Source organism: Malaclemys terrapin, chromosome 16 (assembly GCF_027887155.1).
Source record: "Malaclemys terrapin pileata isolate rMalTer1 chromosome 16, rMalTer1.hap1, whole genome shotgun sequence".
In the NCBI taxonomy this organism is placed as follows: Eukaryota; Metazoa; Chordata; order Testudines; family Emydidae; genus Malaclemys; species Malaclemys terrapin.
This window is the reverse complement of record NC_071520.1, coordinates 3,194,320-3,217,718: the sequence shown is the minus strand read 5'-3', so window position 1 is coordinate 3,217,718 and position 23,399 is coordinate 3,194,320. Positions and strand designations below refer to the sequence as shown.

At 50.9% G+C, this 23,399-nt stretch overlaps 1 protein-coding gene across 2 annotated transcripts; it reads left to right on the top strand.

Annotated features, from left to right (window-relative positions):
* The first annotated feature begins 7,854 nt into the window (after positions 1-7,854).
* On the top strand, positions 7,855-21,765 carry LOC128824939 (fish-egg lectin-like). Of its 2 annotated transcripts, none has more exons than XM_054006890.1 (4): positions 7,855-8,015; positions 15,949-16,188; positions 17,611-17,950; positions 20,369-21,765. In XM_054006890.1, the coding sequence occupies exons 1-4, from the start codon at positions 7,964-7,966 to the stop codon at positions 20,511-20,513; spliced, it is 777 nt and encodes a 258-aa protein (XP_053862865.1). In that variant the 5' UTR covers positions 7,855-7,963; the 3' UTR covers positions 20,514-21,765. The 2 variants fall into 2 exon arrangements, with proteins under 2 accessions (XP_053862865.1, XP_053862866.1); XM_054006891.1 differs by having other exon boundaries at positions 7,856-8,015; positions 15,961-16,188.
* Positions 21,766-23,399: the final 1,634 nt, after the last annotated feature.

Here is a 23,399-nt window from a genome sequence, read left to right as displayed (position 1 = left end):
ATATCCTTAACTGCTATCATTTCCAAGGCTGGACCATCTTAAAGAGATACCCACACAAATTCAAAGAGTCTGAGGGGGAGAGTTTGCTTGCTGTCCCCTGCATCCTCAAGCATTCAGCCATAAAACTGTTCTGCTTTGAAACCCCATTAACCGAATCTGTCTTCAGACCCTGAAGCACAGATTGCTCACTTAACGAATCAGCATGGAAACATTCCTGTTCCAACACCACTGTCTTCCCAACAAGCTGCTGCTCAACTTTCTTAACAGCTTTTACTCCATCTGACACCTTCTCAAAGCTACCCACACTGGATCTTTCAAAAGGACAGTCAGTGGATCCATTCACAACAGAAAATTTCTGGCAGTTAGGAACTGAAACTTCCCTGATTAAATCACTTTCACATCCTTCAGTTGCAGCAAATGGCTTGTAAAAAGAACAGGAGTACTTGTGGCACCTTAGAGACTAACAAATTTATTAGACCATAAGCTTTCGTGGGCTACAGCCCACTTCTTCGGATGCAAATATCATCCGAAGAAGTGGGCTGTAGCCCACGAAAGCTTATGCTGAAATAAATTTGTTAGTCTCTAAGGTGCCACAAGTACTCCTGTTCTTTTTGCGGATACAGACTAACACGGCTGCTACTCTGAAACCTGTCAAATGGCTTGTACAGATCACCATGAGGAATCCTTCCCTTAGGAGCTTCTCTAAGCAACAATTCACATGTTTTTATTTTATATACAATACTGTAAACTTTTTTTTTATATTTTAAATGCAAAATAACACACGTACTTATAAAACAATATCATTCTTGTCTTTTTATTTTAAGTACAAAATAAATATGTATAACAAATTTAAAAGTATGTAACTAGTAATTTGATATGGCGGCGGGTGGTGCCTTTTTTTGTGTTCGCTTCCCCTGATGTTAGAACCTGGCTACGCCACTGACTGCTTCCCCCACCCATTGCTTCGAGCTCCCTTCCGTGGCCTCGCACCTCAGGCTCACCCCATTCCTTGCCTTTTGACCACGGCACTCAGTAACACCAGCCCTGCTGAAGCCCAGAGCCAGAGCCCCACAGCTGGATCTGGGGTGGGGATGGGGGGGCTGTAGCCTGGAGCCCTTCAGCTGAAGCTGGGGGAGGGCACTGAAGCATGGATCCCAGTGCCAGAGCCCCATGGCTGAAGGTGGGTGGTTAAGCTTGCCCCCAGAACCCTGTCTATGGTGACCACTGTGAATAGGAAACGTAGGGTAGTGGTGGTCAGAGACTCTCTTCTGAGGGGGACGGAGGCCCCCATCTGTCACCCTGACATTTCATCTCGGGAGGTATGCTGCCTGCCGGGGGCCCGTATCCGAGACATTATGGAGACATTGTTGAGGATTATCCAGCCCTCTGACTACTACCCCATGCTACTCATCCATGTGGGCACAAATGATACTGCGCGGTGTGACACTGAGCGGATCAAGAGTGACTACAGGGCTCTGGGAGTACGGGTGAAGGAGTTTGGAGCGCAGGTGGTATTCTCTTCGATTCTTCCTGTCAAACGTAAGGGCCCGGGCAGAGACAGGTGCATCGTGGAGGTGAATGCCTGGCTGCGAAGATGGTGTCACCAGGAGGGCTTTGGCTTCCTCGACCACGGGATGCTATTCCAGGAAGGACTGCTAGGCAGATATGGCGTTCACCTTTCGAGGAGGGGAAAGACCCTATTTGGACACAGACTGGCTAACCTAGTGAGGAGGGCTTTAAACTAGGTTCGACGGGGACAGGTGAGCAAAGCCCACAGGTAAGTGGGGAACATGGAGACCTGGGAGATGGGTCAGAAACAAGAGGGAGCGTGGGCTATAATGGCAGAAAGAAAGGAGGGTCAGGGCAAAACTGGGAAGCAAGATCAAATCAGTATCTTAGATGCCTATATACAAATGCGAAAAGTATGGGTAATAAGCAGGAAGAACTGGAAGTGCTAATAAATAAATACAACTATGCCATTGTTGGCATCACCGAAACTTGGTGTGATAATACACATGATTGGAATGTTGGTGTGGATGGGTACAGCTTGCTCAGGAAGGATAGACAGGGGAAAAAGGGAGGAGGTGTTGCCTTATATATTAAAAATGTACACACTTGGACTGAGGTAGAGATGGACATAGGAGACGGAAGTGTTGAGTCTCTCGGGTTAGGCTAAAAGGGGTAAAAAACAAGGGAGATGTCATGCTAGGAGTCTACTACAGGCCACCTAACCAGGTGGAAGAGGTGGAGGAGGCTTTTTTTAAACAACTAACAAAATCATCCAAAGCCCAAGATTTGGTGGTGATGGGGGACTTCAACTATCCGGATATATGTTGGAAAAATAACACAGCGGGGCACAGACTATCCAACAAATTCTTGGACTGCATTGGAGACAACTTTTTATTTCAGAAGGTTGAAAAAGCTACTGGGGAAGCTGTTCTAGACTTGATTTTAACAAATAGGGAGGAACTCGTTGAGAATTTGAAAGTGGAAGGCAGCTTGGGTGAAAGTGATCATGAAATCATAGAGTTCACAATTCTAAGGAAGGGTAGAAGGGAGTACAGCAAAATAGAGACAATGGATTTCAGGAAGGTGGATTTTGGTAAACTCCGAGAGCTGATAGGTAAGGTCCCATGGGAATCAAGACTGAGGGGAAAAACAACAGTTTTTCAAAAGGACACTATTAAGGGCCCAAAAGCAAGCTATTCCACTGGGTAGGAAAGATAGAAAATGTGGTAAAAGACCACCTTGGATTAACCACGAGATCTTGCACGATCTAAAAAATAAAAAGGAGTCATATAAAAAATGGAAACTAGGACAAATTACAAAGGATGAATATAGGCAAACAACACAGGAATGCAGGGGCAAGATTAGAAAGGCAAAGGCATAAAATGAGCTCAAACTAGCTACGGGAATAAAGGGCAACAAGAAGACTTTTCATCAATACATTAGAAGCAAGAAGAAGACCAAAGACAGGGTAGGCCCACTGCTCAGTGAGGAGGGAGAAACAGTAACAGGAAACTTGGAAATGGCAGAGATTCTTAATGACTTCTTTGTTTCGGTCTTCACCGAGAAGTCTGAAGGAATGCCTAACATAGTGAATGCTAATGGGAAGAGGGTAGGTTTAGCAGATAAAATAAAAAAAGAACAAGTTAAAAATCACTTAGAAAAGTTAGATGCCTGCAAGTCACCAGGGCCTGATGGAATGCATCCTAGAATACTCAAGGAGCTAATAGAGGAGGTATCTGAGCCTCTAGCTATTATCTTTGGAAAATCATGGCAGACGGGAGAGATTCCAGAAGACTGGAAAAGGGCAAATATAGTGCCCACTATAAAAAGGGAAATAAAAACAACCCAGGAAACTACAGACCAGTTAGTTTAACTTCTGTGCCAGGGAAGATAATGGAGCAAGTGTAGTGAGTCGGTGTGGCTCCCCTCGTGCCCAGAAGAGGGAGCACCCTTGCAGTCACCGGAGTGGGTGGAGCCACCGCCGCCTGTTCCCGCCCCCTGGAAGTCAAGGGGCGGGACAGGAAGTATAAAGGCCGGCCGCCAGAACTCAGTCAGCCGCCAGCCACCACAGAGAGCAGACGTGTGGCCGGGAGACGCCCGAGGCCAGACCCTAACTGGCCAGAGCTGACCCGGGCCCACTACGAGGAGGAGCCGCCGGAGCCCATCCGCTCCCGTCACTGGGAGGAACCCTTGGAACCCCCCCCCACTAACCCTGAAGGCGAGACCGCACCAGAACCCCTCCGCCCCTGCTGCTACCCAGAGGAGCCACCCGAGTGCAACTGGCCTGATTTCCCGACGGAGCTGCCGGACCTGCCACCAAGCCCTGGCCGAGAGGAGCCCATGCAGCTGGACTGGCCCGAGCCCGGTGCGACGAACGAGGTAGGCCCTGAGGGGGGACCTGGAAGTAGCCCAGGGATAGCTGACCCTGGTCAGGCTGCAGACGAATGTGAGCCAATGTCAGTGTGTTTCGGGCAGGATACCCCACTGACCAGCAGCGGTAGTAACCGCTGCTAGGGTCCCGGGCTGGAACGCAGTGGAGTGGGTGGGCCTGTGTCCCCCCTGCCACCCCCCGCTCACGGGTGGCAGGCTTCCCCCTCACCCAACGCTCGGCTATAGGAGCCTAGGCGTACCTTGACTGTTTGCTTGCTCAGCCCCTGCAACTAAGGGCCTGAGCTATCACTGTGTGTGCCCCACCCTGATCCAGGGCCTGGGCTCTTTGACTGTTGCTTGCTTAGCCCCTGCACCGGAGGGCCTGAGCCTTGAATGAACTGTGGTCGGCTCAGTCCCTGCACCCAAGGGCCTGAGCCCTGAACTAACAGTTGCCGCTCAGCCCCTGTCTGAGGGCCTGAGCTAGCTGTCGGCTTTGCTCCGCCCCTGCACCAGAGGGCCGGAGCTTCTGAACTAACGGACTGCTGTTCCCACAGTAGTGAGTCGGTGTGGCTCCCCTCCTGCCCAGAAGGGTCGAGCCCCGGCAAGGACCTATTACAGCAAGTAATTAAGGAAATCATCTGCAAACACTTGGAAGGTGGTAAGGTGATAGGGAATAGCCAGCATGGATTTGTAAAGAACAAATCATATCAAACCAAGCTGATAGCTTTCTTTGATAGGATAACGAGTCTTGTGGATAAAGGAGAAGCGGTGGATGTGGTATACCTAGACTTTAGTAAGACATTTGATACGGATTCGCATGATATTCTTATCAGTAAACTAGGCAAATACAACTTAGATGGGGCTACTATAAGGTGGGTGCATAACTGGCTGGATAACCATACTCAGAGTAGTCATTAATGGTTCCCAATCCTGCTGGAAAGGTATAACGAATGGGGTTCTGCAGGAGTCTGTTTTGGGACCGGCTCTGTTCAATATCTTCATCAACGACTTAGATATGGGCATAGAAAGTACGCTTATTAAGTTTGCAGATGATACTAAACTGGGAGGGATTGCAACTGCTTTGGAGGATAGGGTCATAATTCAAAATGATCTGAGGTAAACAGGATGAAGTTTAATAAAGACAAATGCAAAGTGCTCCACTTAGGAAGGAACAATCAGTTTCACACATACAGAATGGTTAGAGACGGTCTAGGAAGGAGTACGGCAGAAAGGGATCTAGGGGTTATAGAGGACCACAAGCTAAATATGAGTCAGTGTGATGCTGTTGCAAAAAAAGCAAACATGTTTCTGGGATGCATTAACAGGTGTGTTGTGAGCAAGACACGAGAAGTCATTCTTCCGCTCTACTCTGCGCTGGTTAGGCCTCAGCTGGAGTATTGTGTCCAGTTCTAGGCACCACATTTCAAGAAAGGTGTGGAGAAATTGGAGAGGGTCCAGAGAAGAGCAACAAGAATGATTAAAGGTCTAGAGAACATGACCTATGAAGGAAGGCTGAAAGAACTGGGTTTGTTTAGTTTGGAAAAGAGAAGACTGAGAGGGGACATGATAGCAGTTTTCAGGTATCTAAAAGGGTGTCATAAGAAGGAGGGAGAAAACTTGTTCACCTTAGCCTCTAAGGATAGAACAAGAAGCAATGGGCTTAAGCTGCAGCAAGGGAGGTTTAGATTGGACATTAAGAAAAAGTTCCTAACTGTCAGGGTGGTTAAACACTGGAATAAGTTGCCTAGGGAGGTTGAGGAATCTCCATCTCTGGAGATATTTAAGAGGTTAGATAAATGTCTATCAGGGACGGTCTAGACAGTATTTGGTCCTGCCATGAGGGCAGGGGACTGGACTCGATGACCTCTCGAGGTCCCTTCCAGTCCTAGAATCTATGAATACACCCCTGGACTCTGAGACGTCACTAACAGCAAACCTCAAGTGGGGTGCATGCAGCAGAGAATGGGGGAAGTGGTGTGTTAAAGGGATATTTGTCAATGGGACTTGCACACCAGCTGCTGGGGAAACTGAGGCAAAGGAGTATCGCCCAAGACACTGCGGGATTGGTGATTTACTATTTGCATACTTTTGAGCAACTGTTGCTGTGTTTTCCCAAATTATTCCTGTATTCTCCCTCCCCCCCAATACAAGTTTTCTTTGTTCTATACAAGCGCAGTGCTGGCGAGTGGGGAAGGAACCCTGGGGAGGTATTTAATTTTTCCTGGGTTTCTGTGGGGGGACTTGGGATGGTTTTGGTTTGTTATTTTCAGAGGATTCCCTCAATCTTCAACCTGGTCCTTGTAGCTGCTGACACCACCAGGCAGAAGAATTAGGTGAGGGACCAGTACAAGCCCTGGGCCTAATCCTGGAGACCTGGCTCAAGCAAACGTGGCAGAAATCAATGGGTCTGGGTGGCAGGATTTGTCCCCAGCATGGAAAGTTTACTGAAGTTTAATGAAGTGTCCAAAATCCTATACAGCTGATGGAGAATTAATGTCACTAGGGCCTTCCCTCTCCTGCCCCTGAGCCAGAGGTGTCTGGAGAGCACCCTGGGGTCCCCTCTGGTAGCCAGAGCTTCAGCATGATTGTGCCACACCAGGGTCCAGGATACAGCCTCTGGCAGGCTCTTATTCCTTGCGGTGCTCAGAAGGGTGGAGTAGGAGTGGGGGAACCAGCACTAACTAGGGGAGGGTGGGCTGGAGTCTGCGGGGTTACTGCAGTGAACTCGGGTGAGGTCACTATGGCGGGTCTGACTCCTATTAGCCCATCACCACGTTACACTGAACATTCATGGAGCTTCAGAGTAACAGCCGTGTTAGTCTGTATCCGCAAAAAGAAGAACAGGAGTACTTGTGGCACCTTAGAGACTAACAAATTTATTAGAGCATAAGCTTTCGTGGGCTACAGCCCACTTCTTCGGAGCTGTGTTCCTTGTAGGCTGTATCTACCCTGCCAGCGGAGGTGTCATTTGCAGCTGACGTAGACAGGCCCATGCTAGCTTTAATCTCGCCAGCTCACTAACCATAGAAGCAAAGCCATCAGTGGGGGCTAGCAACGCGAGTACATAAGCAGCGGGCCAGTGGGGGCTAGTACAGAACAGATCGGAAGCTTGTGTCACCTCACCCTCTCTGCTATGGTTAATGATCTAGCTAGTTTGAAGCTAGCACAGGCATGTCTGCAAATCTCACCTCTGCTCACCATGTCGACATAGCCCTAAAGACAGTTTTTAAGGGACACGCTCGAGATGTGTCCATGTGGATGTCCCCCTTTTCCAAAATCACATGGGACCAGTACTGGTATCAACCCTTCACCCACCAGGGCACCCTCCAAACACTGAGTGTAACAGCTCCTTCCCTCCCTGCATCACAGCACATACAGGGGCGAAAAAAGAGGAGCTAAAAGACCTAGAGAGAAGTGGAGGCTGATTCCCTGACTGCACCTTGTCACGGGAGATCTACTCTCCTGGGGATTTCTGAGACGGCCTTGTGTATCTACCCCCAAAACAAACATTTGCAAGGTCAGTGGGAGAAGGCTGCGGTTCCAGATGTTAACCACAGCAATCCCAACAGGTATGGCCGGGGGAAACACTTAACCCTTAATCCCTTCCATTCCGTAAGAACGGCCATACTGGGTCAGACCAAAGATCCACCCAGTCCAGTATCCTGTCTGCCGACAGTGACCAATGCCAGGTGTCCCAGAAGGAGTGAACCTAACAGGTAATGATCAAGTGATCTCTCTCCTGCCGTCCACCTCCACCCTCTGACAAACAGAGGCTAGGGACACCATTACCTGGAGGCCAGCCAAGTGCTAACCTAACAAACACAATACTTGCTGGGCTGGCTGGCATACAAGGGATCCAGTGTCACAGATGCTATGAGGAAACCCATAATGTTGCTCAACAGTCTTTGCTCCAGGATGTGCTGTTACCCCGTGAGAATTTCCCTATTTCCTCATTGAGGATGGGGTGGGGCACCCGGGGAGGGAAGGTTGCTCAGTCTGCAGCTGTGCTTGAGCTATAAAAGCCCCTGGACTGCCCCAGCACAGACACTGGGAGAGCTCACATTGTCGAAGTTGTGCCGAGAACATGATGCTCTGGGAGTTCCTGCTGCTGCTGCCCCTGCTTGCAGGGAGCTCAGGTACGTGGGACGAGGGATTCTGTCGAAGGGTTTGCAGACGGCTGTGTGGGTCTCTCAGCCCCACTGCAGGGCTGAGTTTGGATTCACTGCCACATTTTGGGGAATTGTTTTCAGGCAGATGCTCGTGGGTTGGGGACCAGATTTTCCTTGGCATGTGGCCTGCACCTCGCACGTTCTGGCCCCTGCAGTCTGCACCAATGACAGTAACACTGTCATAACTATAAAGGGAAGGGTAATAGCTGTCCTGTGTACAGTACTATAAATCCCTCCTGGCCAGAGACTCCAAAATCCTTTTCCCTGTAAAGGGTTAAGAAGCTCAGGTAACCTGGCTGGCATCTGACCTAAAGGACCAATAAGGGGACAAGATACTTTCAAATCTTGGGGGGGGAAGGCTTTTGTTTGTGTTCTTTGTTTGGGAGTTGTTCCTTCTCCGGGAATGAGAGGGACCAGACATCAATCCAGGTTCTCCACATCTTTCTAAGCAAGTCTCTCCTATTTCAAACTTGTAAGTAAATAGCCAGGCAAGGCGTGTTAGTTTTCCTTTGTTTTCTCAACTTGTAAATGTACCTTTTACTAGAGTGTTTCTCTTTGTTTGCTGTACTTTGAACCTGAGACTAGAGGGGAGTCCTCTGAGCTCTTTAAGTTTGATTACCCTGTAAGGTTGATTTCCATACTGATTTTACAGAGATGATTTTTACCTTTTTCTTTAATTAAAAACCTTCTTTTTAAGAACCTGATTGATTTTTTCCTTGTTTTAGATCCAAAGGGGTTTTGGATCTTGATTCACCAGGAGTTGGTGGGAGGAAGGAGGGGAATGGTTAATTTAGGGTTACCATATCTCATAAATAAAAAAAGAGGACCCTCCACGGGCCATGGCCCCGCCCATTTCCCCACCCCTAGCCCCGCCCCAACTCCGCCCCTTCCCCCACCCTAACTCCGCCCCCTCCTCCCTCCCACTCCCAGCCAGGGGGAAAGGGCTGCCCCAGTGCTACCAGCATCACGGTTTCCCAGGCAGCCCCCAGACCCTGCGCCCCCAGCCGGCGCTTCCCCAGCGCAGCTGGTGCCCGGGAGGGGAAGCGCCCAGCCGGGGGCGCAGGGTCTGGAGGCTGCCCAGCAAACCGTGAAGCCGGTAGCGCTCAGGCTTTGGGCAGCCCCCATGCCTCCGGACCCTGTGCCCCCGGCCGGGCACTTCCCCTCCAGGGCTCCGGCGGCTCTGCGTAACTTACACTGTATAAGTTACGCAGAGCCGCAGCTGGAGGCTCTGCTCCTCTTAGGCTCTGTTTAAGAGCCGGGCTGCCCCAGCGCTACCGGCTTTGGGCAGCCCCCGTGCCTCCGGACCCTGCGCCGCCGGAGCCTGGGAGGGGAAGTGCCCGGCTGGGGGCGCAGGGTCCGGAGGCAAGGGGGCTGCCCGAAGCCGGTAGCTCTCGGGCAGCCCGGTTCTTAAACAGAGCCTCCAGCGGCTGGGGCTCTGTGTAACTGACACTGTCAGTTACACAGAGCCCCGGGGGCTGGAGGCTTTTCTCCTCTTTGGCTCTGTGTAACTGACATAGTGTCAGTTACACAGAGCCCCGGGGGCTGGAGGCTTTTCTCCTCTTTGGCTCTGTGTAACTGACACTGGGTCAGTTACACAGAGCCCCGGGGGCTGGAGGCTCCAGCCGCCCCCGCTCTGTTTAAGAGCTGGGCTGCCCAAGCGCTACCGGCTTCGGGCAGCCCCGTGCCTCCAGACCCTGCGCCCCCAGCCGGGCACTTCCCCTCCCGGGCTCCAGCGGCGCAGGGTCTGGAGGCACGGGGCTGCCCGAAGCCGGTAGCGCTGGGGCAGCCCGGCTCTTAAATAGAGACGCAGGGACTGGAGCCTCCAGCCCCCGGGGCTGTGTGTAACTGACACAGTGTCAGTTACACAGAGCCGGGCTGCCCGAGAGCTACCGGCTTCGGGCAGCCCCGTGCCTGGAGACCCTGCGCCGCCGGAGCCCGGGAGGGGAAGTGCCCGGCTGGGGGCGCAGGGTCTCCAGGCATGGGGCTGCCCGAAGCCGGTAGCGCTCGGGCAGCCCGGCTCTTAAACAGAGCCTCCAGCGGCTGGGGCTCTGTGTAACTGACACTGTGTCAGTTACACACAGCCCCGGCGGCTGGAGGCTCCAGTCCCCGCGGCTCTATTTAAGAGCCGGGCTGCCGGAGCGCTACCGGCTTCGGGCAGCCCCGTGCCTCCAGACCCTGTGCCCCCAGCCGGGCACTTCCCCTCCCGGGCTCCAGCGGCGCAGGGTCTCCAGGCACGGGGCTGCCCGAAGCCGGTAGCGTTCAGGCAGCCGGGCTCTTAAACAGAGCCGCCATTTTCCCGGACATGTTCCGCTTTTTGGCAATTCCCCCCGGACGGGGGTTTGACTGCCGAAAAGCCGGACATGTCCGGGAAAAAGAGGACGTATGGTAACCCTAGGTTAATTTCCCCTTGTTTTAAATCCAAGGGGTTGGATTTGTTTTCACCAGGGATTTGGTGAAGGTTTTTCAAGGTTTCCCAGGGAGGGAATCCATTGAAAATGGTGGCAGCCGAACCAGAGCTAAGCTGGTAGTTAAGCTTAGAAGTTTTTATGCAGGCCCCTACATTTGTACCCTAAAGTTCAAAGTGGGGATCTCAGTCCTGACAAACACAAACACTGATCGTTTGGGTTTTGAAAGAGTCTCACTGAGTTGTCTGTTGCCCGTCCATTCTGCAGGAGCTCTGTGCCCTGACTGAGCCCCGCTCCCTGCTCCCAGCTTCCCAGCCCTGCCCCCAGGCTCAGCCCATCCGTGTAGTTTGACTTCTATATTTGGGGGGGCGGCTCCAGTCAAGCCAACAGGGCCATGCATGGGGGCAGGGGGAGGGGCAAATTCTGTGCCGGCTCACAGGGGCATCATTTCAGATTTGGGGGTGGGGTGGGAGGGGACAACTTTAACCGTGATTCCAGGGGCTACTTAGGCAACTGAAAACTCTCCTTTTTTCCCCAGATAACTTACAATGCTCCTGTCAGAAATTTCTATCTAATTCCTATATCTAGAAAGAAAATTAAATAAATATTCAACCCACTCAGCTCTAATACCATAAGTGACTTGACACAAGATGTTCTGACATCTTGTGGCAAGTCACTTATGGGACACTGGTTGGGTTTCAAATTGTAATGTAGCTTCTTACTCAGAGACGCTTACTGAAGTCAGAAGGGACCATCGTGATCATCTAGTCTGACCCCCTGCACATCGCAGGCCACAGAACCTCCCCCTCCCACTCCGGTACTAGACCCCTGAGCTCTGGCTGAGTCACTGAACTCCTCAAATTATGGTTTAAAGACTTCAAGTTACAGAGAATTCACCATTTACACTAGTTTAAACCTGTACGTGACCCATGACCTATGCTGCAGAAGAAGTGAAAAACCACCAGGGTCTCAGTCAATCTGACCCGGGGGAAAATTCCTTCCCGACCACTAATATGGTGATCAGTTAGACCCTGAGCATGTGGGCAAGATCCACCAGGAAGATCCTGGGGAAAGAATTCTCTGTAGTAACTCAGAACCCTCCTCATCTAGTGTCCCGTCTGCAGTCGTTGGGGATTTTTGCTCCAGGCAATCGCCAATGCACCATTCACCATTATAGGCAGTCCTGTCATACCATCCCCTCCATAAACTTATCAAACTCAGTCTTGAAGCCCGTTTTGTTTTTTGACCCCACTGCTCCCCTTGGGAGGCTGCTCCAGAACTTTGCTCCTCTGATGGTTAGAAATGTTCACTTAATTTCAAGCCTAAACTTGTTGATGGCCAGTTTATATCAATTTGTAACTTAAATAACTCCTCTCCCTCCCTGGTATTTATCTCTCTGATGTATTTATAGAGAGCAGTCATATAGCCTTCCTTTGGTTAGACTAAATAAGCCAAGCTCTTTGAGTCTCCTCTCATAAGACAGGTTTTCCATTCCTCGGATCATCCTAGCAGCCCTTCTCTGCACCTGTTCCCATTTGAATTCATCTTTCTTAAACATGGGAGATCAGAACTGCGCACAGTACCCCAGAGCGTGAGCCCTTTGGGCTCCCCCTGCCCAACGGTCTCACGCTCTGGGGTTGACAGAAGCCATGACACACAGGGTGGGGCAGGAGGCCGGGTCCATGGGGACAGAGCACGGTGCTGCCCAGCCTGCCGGTGAAGGGAGACAAAGCCATGGGTTCCTCTGTTCTGCTGCCCAGACACCACCAGCTGCCAGGTCCTGTGGGCACTGCAGCACCCCCGCCCCATGCAGGCACCCCCAGGCCTGCTCCCTGGCCCTCGCTGAGCCCAGCCTTGCTGTCCCGGGGCTGTGGGAAGGAGCGAGATGGTGATGATCCTAGTGCTGGCCCTGGTTGGCTGAAAGGCACCAGCTACCTGCTCTCTAAGCCAATCAGAATCCAGCAGATCCAGAGCCGTCCATAGACAAGGCACCATTGTCCCTCCCCTGCTTCAGTGCCCCCCAAGGGGCTGGAGCTAGGTCTAAGCCACCTGGCCAGCCCCTGGGACAGCACACCCTGGGGACAGTGCACTCACTGATGGCCCCTTTAGTGCAGCCCCAGGGCAGAGCAGACACATTACCAGCAGGAGAAGCACCAGTGTGTGCTGATGGCCCCTATCTCCTTCACCAGGGACCCCCACAGAAATGGACTCCTTCCCTGTGGGGCAAAAAGTGCACAGTGAGTTACCCAGCTCTCAGACCCCGCCCACCCTGCCAAGGCAGCATCTCCCTGCACCAGCTCACAGGAACTGGATCCCCCTGCACCGGCTCACAGGGACTGGCAATCTATTTAGCTCACCAAAAGAAGGTTAAGGGGTGACTTGATTAGTACCTACATGGGAACAAACATTGGATAATGGACTCTTCAATCTAGGAGAATTAACAGGGATGGTAATTAACCATTGGAACAATTTACCCGGGGTCGTGGTGGATTCTCCATCACTGACAATTTTCAAATCAAGACTGGATATTATTCTAAAGCTCTGCTCTAGGGATTATTTTGGGGCAGTTCTTTGGCTTGTGTGATACAGGAGGTCAGATTAGATGATCACAATGGTTCCTTCTGGCCTTGGAATCTATGAATCTATGAAACTGGGTCTGCCTGCAACTGCTGTGAACATTGAAACTTCAGGCAGCTTCTTGATGGGTACAGTTTGAGACCTTCCTGAGCAACACATGGGATTTCCATATGGAGCAGAATGGAAGAGCCCCCCTCACGTCCAAACAAAGGTGTTATGGAAAAAGCTCTCAGGCTATCTTAAATACCCCCAGAGAGGAGATCTGCTGTTGTGACCCCATAACTGACCTACACAACTTCCTGGGTGGCTCTTTGGACTGTTCTCTCTAGGGGATACATCCCCATAGGAACAGAACGGAAATCCCAACAGAAGCAGGAGGGCCTTTTCCATCTTGAACCCTGATCATTTGTTTATGTGACGTCAGCTCTGGTGAAAGATCCCCAGCTCTGGAGCCATAAGCCCTCTGTTAATCCCCAGTGCTGTCTGGGCAGGGGCAGGGGCAAGGGCAGGGGAAGCTTCGCCCATAATGTGGCTCAGCTCTGATCAGGAGGGACCACCTGTAGTGGTGAGACTGGAGCTCCGTCTCTGTGGTCGATATAATCCTTGGCCTTTCTGTTGCGGATGGCAACAGGGAGCTAGTTAGCACCAGCTGTGATTCTAATACTTTGGGAACTAGAATAGGACATCCAAACTCATTTCACATGGGCCTCCAAGCAGATATTAGGTGGTAAGAACATTGGGCCACCACCCTCCTATTCTGGATTCAGACCAGTGGGGGACGTGTAAGCAAAGGTCTCTACATTAATGATCTGAAGGATGGCATGGACTGCACTCTGAGCAAGTTTACAGATGACACTAAACTGGGAGGAGTGGTAGATACGCTGGAGGGTAGGGATAGTATACAGAGGGACCTAGACAAATTAGAGGATTGGGCCAAAAGAAACCTGATGAGGTTCAACAAGGACCAGTGCAGAGTTCTGCACTTAGGACGGAAGAATCCTATACACTGTTACAGACTAGGGACCGAATGGCTAGGCAGTAGTTCTTCAGAAAAGGACCTAGGGGTTATAGTGGACGAGAAGCTGGATATGAGTCGACAGTGTGCCCTTGTTGCCAAGAAGGCTAATGGCATTTTGGGCTGTATAAGTAGGGGCATTGCCAGCAAATCGAGGGACATGATCATTCCCCTCTATTCGACATTGGTGAGGCCTCATCTGGAGTACTGTGTCCAGTTTTGGGCCCCACACTACAAGAAGGATGTGGAAGAATTGGAAAGAGTCCAGTGGAGGGTAACAAAAATGATTAGCAACAGAGGGTTCTGTGGCACCTTTAAGACTAACAGAAGTATTGGGAGCATAAGCTTTCGTGGGTAAGAACCTCACTTCTACAGAGCATCTTGCATCTGAAGAAGTGAGGTTCTTACCCACGAAAGCTTATGCTCCCAATACTTCTGTTAGTCTTAAAGGTGCCACAGGACCCTCTGTTGCTTTTTACAGATTCAGACTAACACGGCTACCCCTCTGAAAAATGATTAGGGGGCTGGAGCACCTGACTTATGAGGAGAGGCTGAGGGAACTGGGATTGTTTAGTCTGCAGAAGAGAAGAATGAGGGGGGATTTGATAGCTGCTTTCAACTACCTGAAAGGGGGTTCCAAAGAGGATGGAGCTCGGCTGTTCTCAGTGGTGGCAGATGACAGAACAAGGAGCAATGGTCTCAAGTTGCAGTGGGGAAGGTCTAGGTTGGATATTAGAAAAAACTTTTTCACTAGGAGGGTGGTGAAGCACTGGAATGGGTTACCTAGGGAGGTGGTGGAATCTCCTTCCTTAGAGGTTTTTAAGGTCAGGCTTGACAAAGCCCTGGCTGGGATGATTTAGCTGGGGATTGGTCCTGCTTTGAGCAGGGGGTTGGACTAGACGACCTCCTGAGGTTCCTTCCAACCCTGATATTCTACTATTCTACATCCTCAGCCACCAGGGCCGACTCCAGGCACCAGCAAACCAAGCAGGTGCTTGGGGCGGCACATTTTCAGGGGCGGCATTCCAGCCATCCATTTTTTTTTTTGCTTGGGGCGGCGAAAGCCTAGAGCTGGCCCTGGCAGCAGCAGCCGTTAGTGTCAGGGAGCAGCGCCCGCACCTTATGGCTGGGTGGGCTCCGAGCGAGGGACAGTCGGGCTGGGGGCCGCCCCGCGAGGCGTATGGAGCCGCCTGCAGGTGCCGCAGGGCGGCCGCCCCCAGTGCCGCAGCTGGGCGAAGCGGCCCGAGCTGTCCAGGGACTGCCAAGAGCAGCAGCAGCAGCGGGGCCATAGAAGGCAGGGTGCTGCCTTGCAGGGCCCGCGTCCCGCTCTTCGGGGCTCCGCTCCCTCTGGGGCTGCCCTGCCCCGGCTCCTCAGCCCCCTGCCAGGGCAGTCCCCCGGCTCTGCCCTCCCGGGTCCCGGCCAGTCCTGGAGGTGGGAGCCCCGGCTGGAGGGACCCTGGGCTGAGGTGCGGCCCAGGAGCCCCGCTGCTTACCCCGACTCCGCCAGCGCTGGACCAGTTGGAAGCGAGGGGGGAGCAGGCGGAGTCAGCATTGGTGGGGGGAAGCCCAGCGCTGGGGCGGCAGGGAGTGCAGTTGGGGTGGGGAGGAGAACCCAGGGTTGGGGCAGCAGGGGGTGCGGGTGGGGGAGGTTTGGTGGGGGGGAAGAGCCCAGGACTGGGGCAGCAGGGGGTGCAGGTGAGATGGGGGGGAGAGCCCAGCGCTGGGGCGGCAGGGGAGTGCAAGGGGAGCCCAGGGTTGGGGTGGGGGGCAGCCAAAAATTTTTTTGCTTGGGACGACAAAAAACGTAGAGCCGGCCCTGTCAGGCACCCAGACCCCAAGCTCTCTCTCTTTTGTGGCTATTTCTCCTGCTTGCTAACAAGTCCACGTGCATGAACATTCTCAGTCTGCTTTTCAGCTCTGGACTGCACTGAGATACCGGGGTCATTAAAGCAGATTGATGCCAGTAATGGGCAGGTGTTTGGAGTGAACAGCGCAGGCAATATTTACACGCTGTACGGAGACAGCTGGGCCCAGCTGCCGGGCTCCTTGAAACACGTCACGGTTGGTCCTGCCGGAGTCTGGGGTGTGAACAACAACAACAACATCTACAAGCTGGTGGGAGGAAGCTGGCAACAGGTCACAGGTAACGTATGAGCTTTGATATATCGTGGGGACGACAAAATTAGCCTCTGTTAGGATCCTGTGCCCAGTTCCAAACTCCGACCCCAGGCGGTTGTCACAATTCCCACCAGATGGACCACTCTTAGGGTCTGACTACAGTTTGCCTGTATAGTTACATTGGTACCGGTTTTGTACCATGAACTCTATAGGGAAGCTGATCTAGTTGAATTGGTGCAACCCCCGAGTGTAGATGCAGTTGGACAGGTATGAAGTTGCTTATGTCCGTACAGATTATTTTGGGAAATGTAGTGAAATAAGCGATGCTGGTATGAGCCCCTTGTTACTGGTCCAATTGTGGGGGGTGGCATTGCTTTCATTCTATGCGTTTCCAGACTGATACAAAGCAGTACAAAAACACGCGTAGTCCAGTCCTTAAACTGAAATCAGAATGTTCACAGAGGCCTGTCTGCACATGGCTTGTACACCAGTCTGACTATGTTGGATAGGAGTGTGATTTTCTACCAAAATAGCTACATCCATATAACTTTCTACACTTGGGTTATATCCATATAAAGGTGCCTTTTACCAGCATATCCTCTGGGTATAAGCACCTTCAGACCGGTGCTAGTAGCTGAAAGCCCAGGCTATCAAAGAGGTGTGGCAGTTGGACCACGTAATCTGGGCAGTCTAGACGCTCTAGGCTTCAGAGTGACACATTGAGAGGTGACAATCCTGAAATCTTATTATATAGATAACTGAGCCCACAGTAGAGGCTTTGTACTACAGGGGTTTACACTGGCTTCACACCATTGGTTAAAGCAGTGGAACCTTCTTGTGTAGACAAGGCCTAATCGACTTAAGGGAAATGAAATCAGATACTCTTAAAGCAAACTAAATGTCCTCACAGGCTTTGGCAGCAGTTGAATTAAATTAGGGACATTTAAACTGGTACAATGCAGTGTGTACACACGCCCTGACACTCACAAGCCCCCTGTGAGGCGGGAACATTTATTGGCCCCATATTCCAGGCACTGAGAGATTAACCTCCATGTTTCCAAACCTGAGTGCACAAATGTTAACACCTAACTAAGACGTCCTGATTTCCAGGGGTGCTAAGCACTGACGACTCCCACTGGTGTCAATGGGAGCTCTCTGTGCTCAGTACCTCTTATAATCAGGCCCTTGTTGCCCTAAGTGGCTTTCCAAGGGCCATTAATCAAGTTGGGAGAGGACTGGCAACCAAACCCAGGAATCCTGATCTCAGGCCACTGCTCCAAACACTAGACCCCACGTCTCTGACGGATTTCTCTCTCTCCTCTCACCCCTGGTGTCTAGTTATATTTCTGGCTGAGTTCTCAATAGGTGGTTTACTTCCTTATTTTCTCCAAGCTGCTCCAGCCCTGCTCTTTCCTCTGAACATTGTTTTTCCCTTGTTTGTTTTTAGGGCTGCTCAAGCAAATTGACGCGGGTGGAGACATGTTCGTCACTGGTGTCAACATGAATGATGACATCTACTGTCTGTCTCGTCCAGCAGCGGTCTCTGCGAACGGTGCCTCTGGCTTGCCCTGGGTCAATATTGCAGGAAAGCTGAAGTACTACAGCTGTGGTTTGTGGGGCTGCTGGGGAGTTAACTCAGCTGATGATATCTATTTCCGGTTTGATGTCACCCCGGATCCTTGTGAAGGATCCAGGTGGGAACAGATTCCAGGCAAGCTGTCCATGATTGAGGTCGGGACCGAAGGCTCTGTCTACGGCGTGAACAGTGCAGGACAAGTATATCGCAGGTACAGTAAAAGGAGAAGACAGGAGGGAGGATTTCTCCCATGAGGGATCAGGGCCATTCATACCCATCACTAAGAGCGCAGAGAGAACAGGATGTTGCCTGATGCTGTGGAATAAGCCAACTCTGGTGCCTAATGTTCACTGATTCCCTAATGAGCTGATTCCAGGGCTCTCCAGCATCCCAATGACCTCACAATGCAGCACCCACTGTTGCCTAATTGAGAGGACTCCACTGCTAACTAGCAGGGAACCAAAAAAGGGTGTGAGGCACACTGCAGAGGTTCTGCTGTCTTGGGGAACTCTTGGAAGCCTGAGCGCTGCATATTATAGGTAGCACAGATAGTCCTGCTCATTCCCGTCACAGCACCTCTGCGCACCCAAACTGCGCATGTGCCATCCCCACAGAGTGATGGAGCATCCTCCAGCCTAGGGTTGAGAACATAAGAACGGCCATACTGGCTCAGACCAAAGATCCATCTAGTCCAATATCCTGTCTTCCAACTGTGGCCAATGCCAGGTGCCCCACAGGGAATGAACAGAACAGATAATCATCAAGTGATCCAGCCCCTTGTCACCTCTTCCCAGCTTCTGGCAAACAGAAGCTAGGGACACCATCCCTGCCCAGCCTCGCTAATAGCCATTGATGGACCTATCCTCCATGAATTTATCTAGTTCTTTTTTTAACCCTCTTATAGTCGTCTTGGCCTTCACAACATCCTCTGGCAAAGAGTTCCACAGGTTGACTGTGCATTGTGTGAAGAAACACTTCCTTTTGTTTGTTTTACACCTGCTGCCTCTTCATTTCATTTTTTGACCTCTAGTTCTTGTCTTATGAGAAGGAGTAAATAACACTTCCTTATTTATTTTCTCCACACCAGTCATGATTTTATAGACCTCAATCATATCCCCCCTTAATTGTCTCTTTTCCAAGCTGAAAAGTCCCAGTCTTAGTAATCTCTCCCCATATAGAAGCTGTTCCATACCCCTAATCATTTTTGTTGCCCTTTTCTGAACCTTTTCCAATTCCAGTATATTGTTTTTTGAGATGGGGCGACCACATCTGCACACTGTATTCAAGATGTGGGCGTACCATGGATTTATATAGCGGCAATATGATATTTTCTGTCTTATTATCTATTCCTTTCTTAATGATGCCCAACATTCTGTTTGCTTTTTTGATGCCGCTGCACATTGAGTGGATTTTTCAGAGAACTATCCACAGTAACTCCAAGATCTCTTTCTTTAGTGGTAACAGCTAATTTAGACCCCATCATTTTATATGTATAGTTGAGATTATGTTTTCCAATGTGCATTACTTTGCATTTATCATCATTGAATTTCATCTGCCATTTTGTTGCCCAGTCACCCAATTCTGAAAGATCCTTTTGTAGCTCTGCCTGGGACTTAACTATCTTGAGTAGTTTTGTATCATCTGCAAATTTTGCCACCTCACTGTTTCCCCCTTTTTCCAGATCATTTATGAATATGTTGAATGGGATTGGTCCCAGTACAGACCCCTGGGGGACACCACTATTTACCTCTCTCCATTCTGAAAATGTATTTATTCCTACCATTTGTTTCCTATCTTTTAACCAGTTACCAGTCCATGAGAGGACCTTCCTTCTTATCCCATGACAGCTTACTTTGCTTAAGAGCCTTTGTTGAGGGACCTTGTCAAAGGCTTTCTGACAATCTAAGTACTCTATATCTGCTGGATCCCCCCTGTCCACATGCTTTTTGACCCCCCTCAAAGAATTCTAGTAGATTGGTGAGGCATGATTTCCCTTTACAAAAAACATGTTGACTCTTTCCCAACAAATTATGTTCATCTATGTGTCAGAACTGTTGGGTGATACCATCTGGTCCTGGTGACTTATTACTGTTTAGTTTGCAATTGCTCCACCTGGCAGCAGGAGTTCCTGTGGAGCCAAGCACAGGAACTCAATGTCCCCCATGCTCGGCCCAGGCAGGGGGAGGAAGACACTCCCAGACTGGAATGGAGTGGGAGCAGGGGAGGGGAGAGAACTGCATATTCCTGCAGTGCTGTGGGATTCCCTTGGTGTTCTCTAGACCGCTCTCTCACTGGCTTTCATTCCATGTCACCTGCCAAGACAGAGGAAAGGCCCCATGTAGTTTTCAAGCAGGAATGTTTCCCTGGAGAGGATGTTCCCTGCCCTTCTGCCCTCAGCCCACACCGCAGGGAGATGAAGCTTGCTCAGCTCTGATCCTGCCATCTTAATAGGGTCTAGCCAGACACTCGTGTAGGAGGATGGGTGCTGCAATGCAGGGCTGAGAGTGGACAGCAAGGAGACACATGTGCTGGGGCTACCCTCTGGGCTGCTCTCCACAGGCTGGGATAGAGGTGGAGTCCTTCTCTTAGCAGACCTGTATTAAAACCAGTCCTGTCAACTTCCTTTCAGGGATGGAATCACTAAAAGCAACCCCATCGGCACCTCCTGGACCCAGATGGCCGGTTTCATCTGCAAATGCAAACATGTGTCCTATGACCTGGGCCAGCTGTGGCTTATCACTGACCAGGACAAGATTGTGAAATGCCGGATCTAAATGAGACTCCCGCCATCCCAGCCTCAGTGATTAGCAGTGTCCATTTAAGCTCTCTCGCTCTCTCGCTCTCTCTTCCTTCCCCCCCTCCCCACCCCCCAGTGCTTAATTTGTACCAGCCTCAGCTGAGCCCCGGCACCTCAGGCTTGGCAGTGCAGAGCAACGGCACCTCTGGGTTTGCCGTGTCAGTTATGAAAGTAACAAATTGCTTGAGCCGCAGCACCTCTTTCATTGCAAATTAAGCCCTGCTCCACTGCCTTGTCCAGGTTTTCTACATTCCTTCTCCAGCCAGTGGTATGAAGCTTTTGTTCCAAGGGTAAAATCGAGTCCCACAAAATAGAGCCAACAATGTTCATCATTACCTTCTCCTTCGCTGCCTCTGCTGCCCCCGCCCCCGGACGCACATACTTCTCCTCTGATAAAATTCAATGGCTGGAAACTGAACAGACAAGGTCCAAGCTGAAAACAAAGGGCCGTGTTTTTAGCTATGAGGGAAGTCAACTATACGAACAGATCCACAAGGGATGTGGTAAATTCTCCATCCCTTGGAGTCTTTCAATTAAGACTGGTTGTCTGTGTAAATGCTCTGATATACTCTGTATCAACTGCATGCTGTTGGGTGCGATGCAAACGTCACTGCATGACATCTGTGGCCTGTGTTCTGTAGGCAATCAGACTAGACGATCATAATTGCCCCCTTCTGGACGTTATAGTTATGACTCTAAGAGCCCATTGCATTAGCAACACACAAAACTGAGCTAGGGCATAGGAAGAACTTCCAAGAGAATCAGAAAGAAAAACATAATTTAAGTAACCCCCAAGTAGGTAATTTTCTCTGCCTTTCTGCAAACGTCACCGTCACCAACTGCCTGTGTTACAAGGTTCTCCCTCAGTTAGCCTGATTTCAGCCTCTCCTCTTCCGAAGGTCCCGGCATGATCAGTTCATAATAAGGAACCAGGGCCAAGTTATTACACACACTGTCCTGCGTTCGGTGCCAGAGGCTCTGCATATCCAGCCCTCTCCCCCTGCATTTCCATTCTGATAAATCCAACATTCCGCATCACCAGCTAAGAAAGAAGAGAGGCCACATGTATCCAACAGGATGGCTGTGGAGCCAGGGCTGCTCTCTCTAGGCTGAGCAGGAAAGGGCTGGGAAAGGTTGGAAGTTTCTGTCTTGCTCACTCTTGTTGGGGGAGCAGCTGGGATTCCCCTCTGCCTGGGGCTGTGTTTGTGCCAATAAAGTCTTGCAGCATCTCGTGCGCTCTCCTTGTCGTTTTGTGCTCACTGCAATTGATACAACTGAAGTTTGGGGGAGTGCTGTGGTGCTAGGGGTTCAGCAGTCCAGAAACCAAGCGTGTTTTGTGGAAAGAGAAACAGTCTGAGCTCCACAACACACTAGCCCTGGTGTGTGCAACATCATTATCTCCTCTGGCCTGTCAACCCTCCCACTCAGCTAGTCTTCCCCCTGCTCCCCCACAATGCTCACTCGAGCAGTCTATGTTGCCCTGCTAATCTGTTCTTCTCCTTCCCTCACTTCTGACACACGCTGCCAGGGAGAGGAGACAAGGGCGATCAAGGGTGAGCTGGTCATTCTGCCTCACACTGGTCCCCCTTTCCCTTGCCATGTGCCCCATGTACAGTCAGGAATCCTGACGAGTCGCCTGGCTGAGCAGGCGGTGTTCTGCAGGAGGGCAGAGCTCCCACCTTGCCATCGCAGTCAGAGAGAGACGGGCAAGTGAGAACCAAAATCCACCTCTCTACAGTCTGTGCAATCCTCCCCAACACAGCCTCGGGCTGGGCTTTGTAGCCAAACTCGCCCCTTTAGCCTGAATCAGAACAATGAACCATGGCTAACTGAGAGGTCTCAATAAGAAGTCGGTCCAATAAAAGATATTACCTCACCCACCTTGTCTCTGATATCCTGGGACCGATCCAGCTACAACAACACTGCTGCTCTCAAAATGTAACTGTAACTGGGGAATCTTCATCAAATGGGTGGGTTTCTAGTGGGACTCCGCAGGGACTGGTTTTTGGCCCGACACTATTTAACATTTTTATCAATGACCTGGAAGAAAACATAAAATCATCACTGAGGCTAGGTCTATACTACCTGCCTGAATCGGCGGGTAGAAATCGACCTCTCGGGGATCGATTTATCGCGTCCCGTTGGGACGCGACAATCGATCCCCGAATCGACGCTCTAACTCCACCAGCGGAGGTGGTAGTAAGAGCCGCCGGCGGGAAGTCGCAGAAGTCGATTTTGCCGCCGTCCTCACAGCGGGGTAAGTCGGCTGCGATACGCCGAATTCAGCTACGCTATTCACGTAGCTGAATTTGCGTATCTTAAATCGACCCCCCCCTGTAGTGTAGATGTACCCTGAGAAAGTCTGCAGATGACACAAATTGGGGGAGTGGTAAATAATGAAGAGGACAGGTCACTGCTACAGAGCAAACTGGATCACTGAGTCGCCTGGGCGCAAGCAAACAACAGGCGTTTTAATCTAGCTGCATGTAAATGTGTAGATCTAGGAAACAAAAACACAGGCCAGACTTACAGGATGGGGGACTCCTTCCTGGGAAGCAGTGACTCTGAAAGAGACTTGGATCATGGTGGATAATCAGCTGAACGTGAGCTCCCAGCTTGATGCCGTGGCCAAAAGGGCTAATGTGATCCTGGGATACATAAACAGGAGAATCTCGGGTAGGAGCAGACAGGTTATTTTACCTCTGCATTTGGCACTGGTGCAGCCACAGCTGGAATCCTGTGTCCAGTTCTGGGGTCCGCAGTTCAAGAAGGATGCTGATAAATTATAGTATGAAAAACTGCTACATGTAGGAATTTGCTACCTAGGGTGCACTCAGCACGCTCACACAAACTGAGCATGCTC

What these genes read in the sequence shown, in the direction of transcription:
- LOC128824939 (XM_054006890.1), top strand. Translation starts at nt 7,964, where the DNA reads ATGATGCTCTGGGAGTTCCTGCTGCTGCTGCCCCTGCTTGCAGGGAGC. An exon ending in CCTGCTTGCAGGGAGCTCAG is followed by an intron (nt 8,016 to 15,948) that starts GTACGTGGGACG and finishes GAACATTCTCAG; the next exon opens with TCTGCTTTTCAGCTCTGGAC. An exon ending in GCAGGACAAGTATATCGCAG is followed by an intron (nt 17,951 to 20,368) that starts GTACAGTAAAAG and finishes ACTTCCTTTCAG; the next exon opens with GGATGGAATCACTAAAAGCA.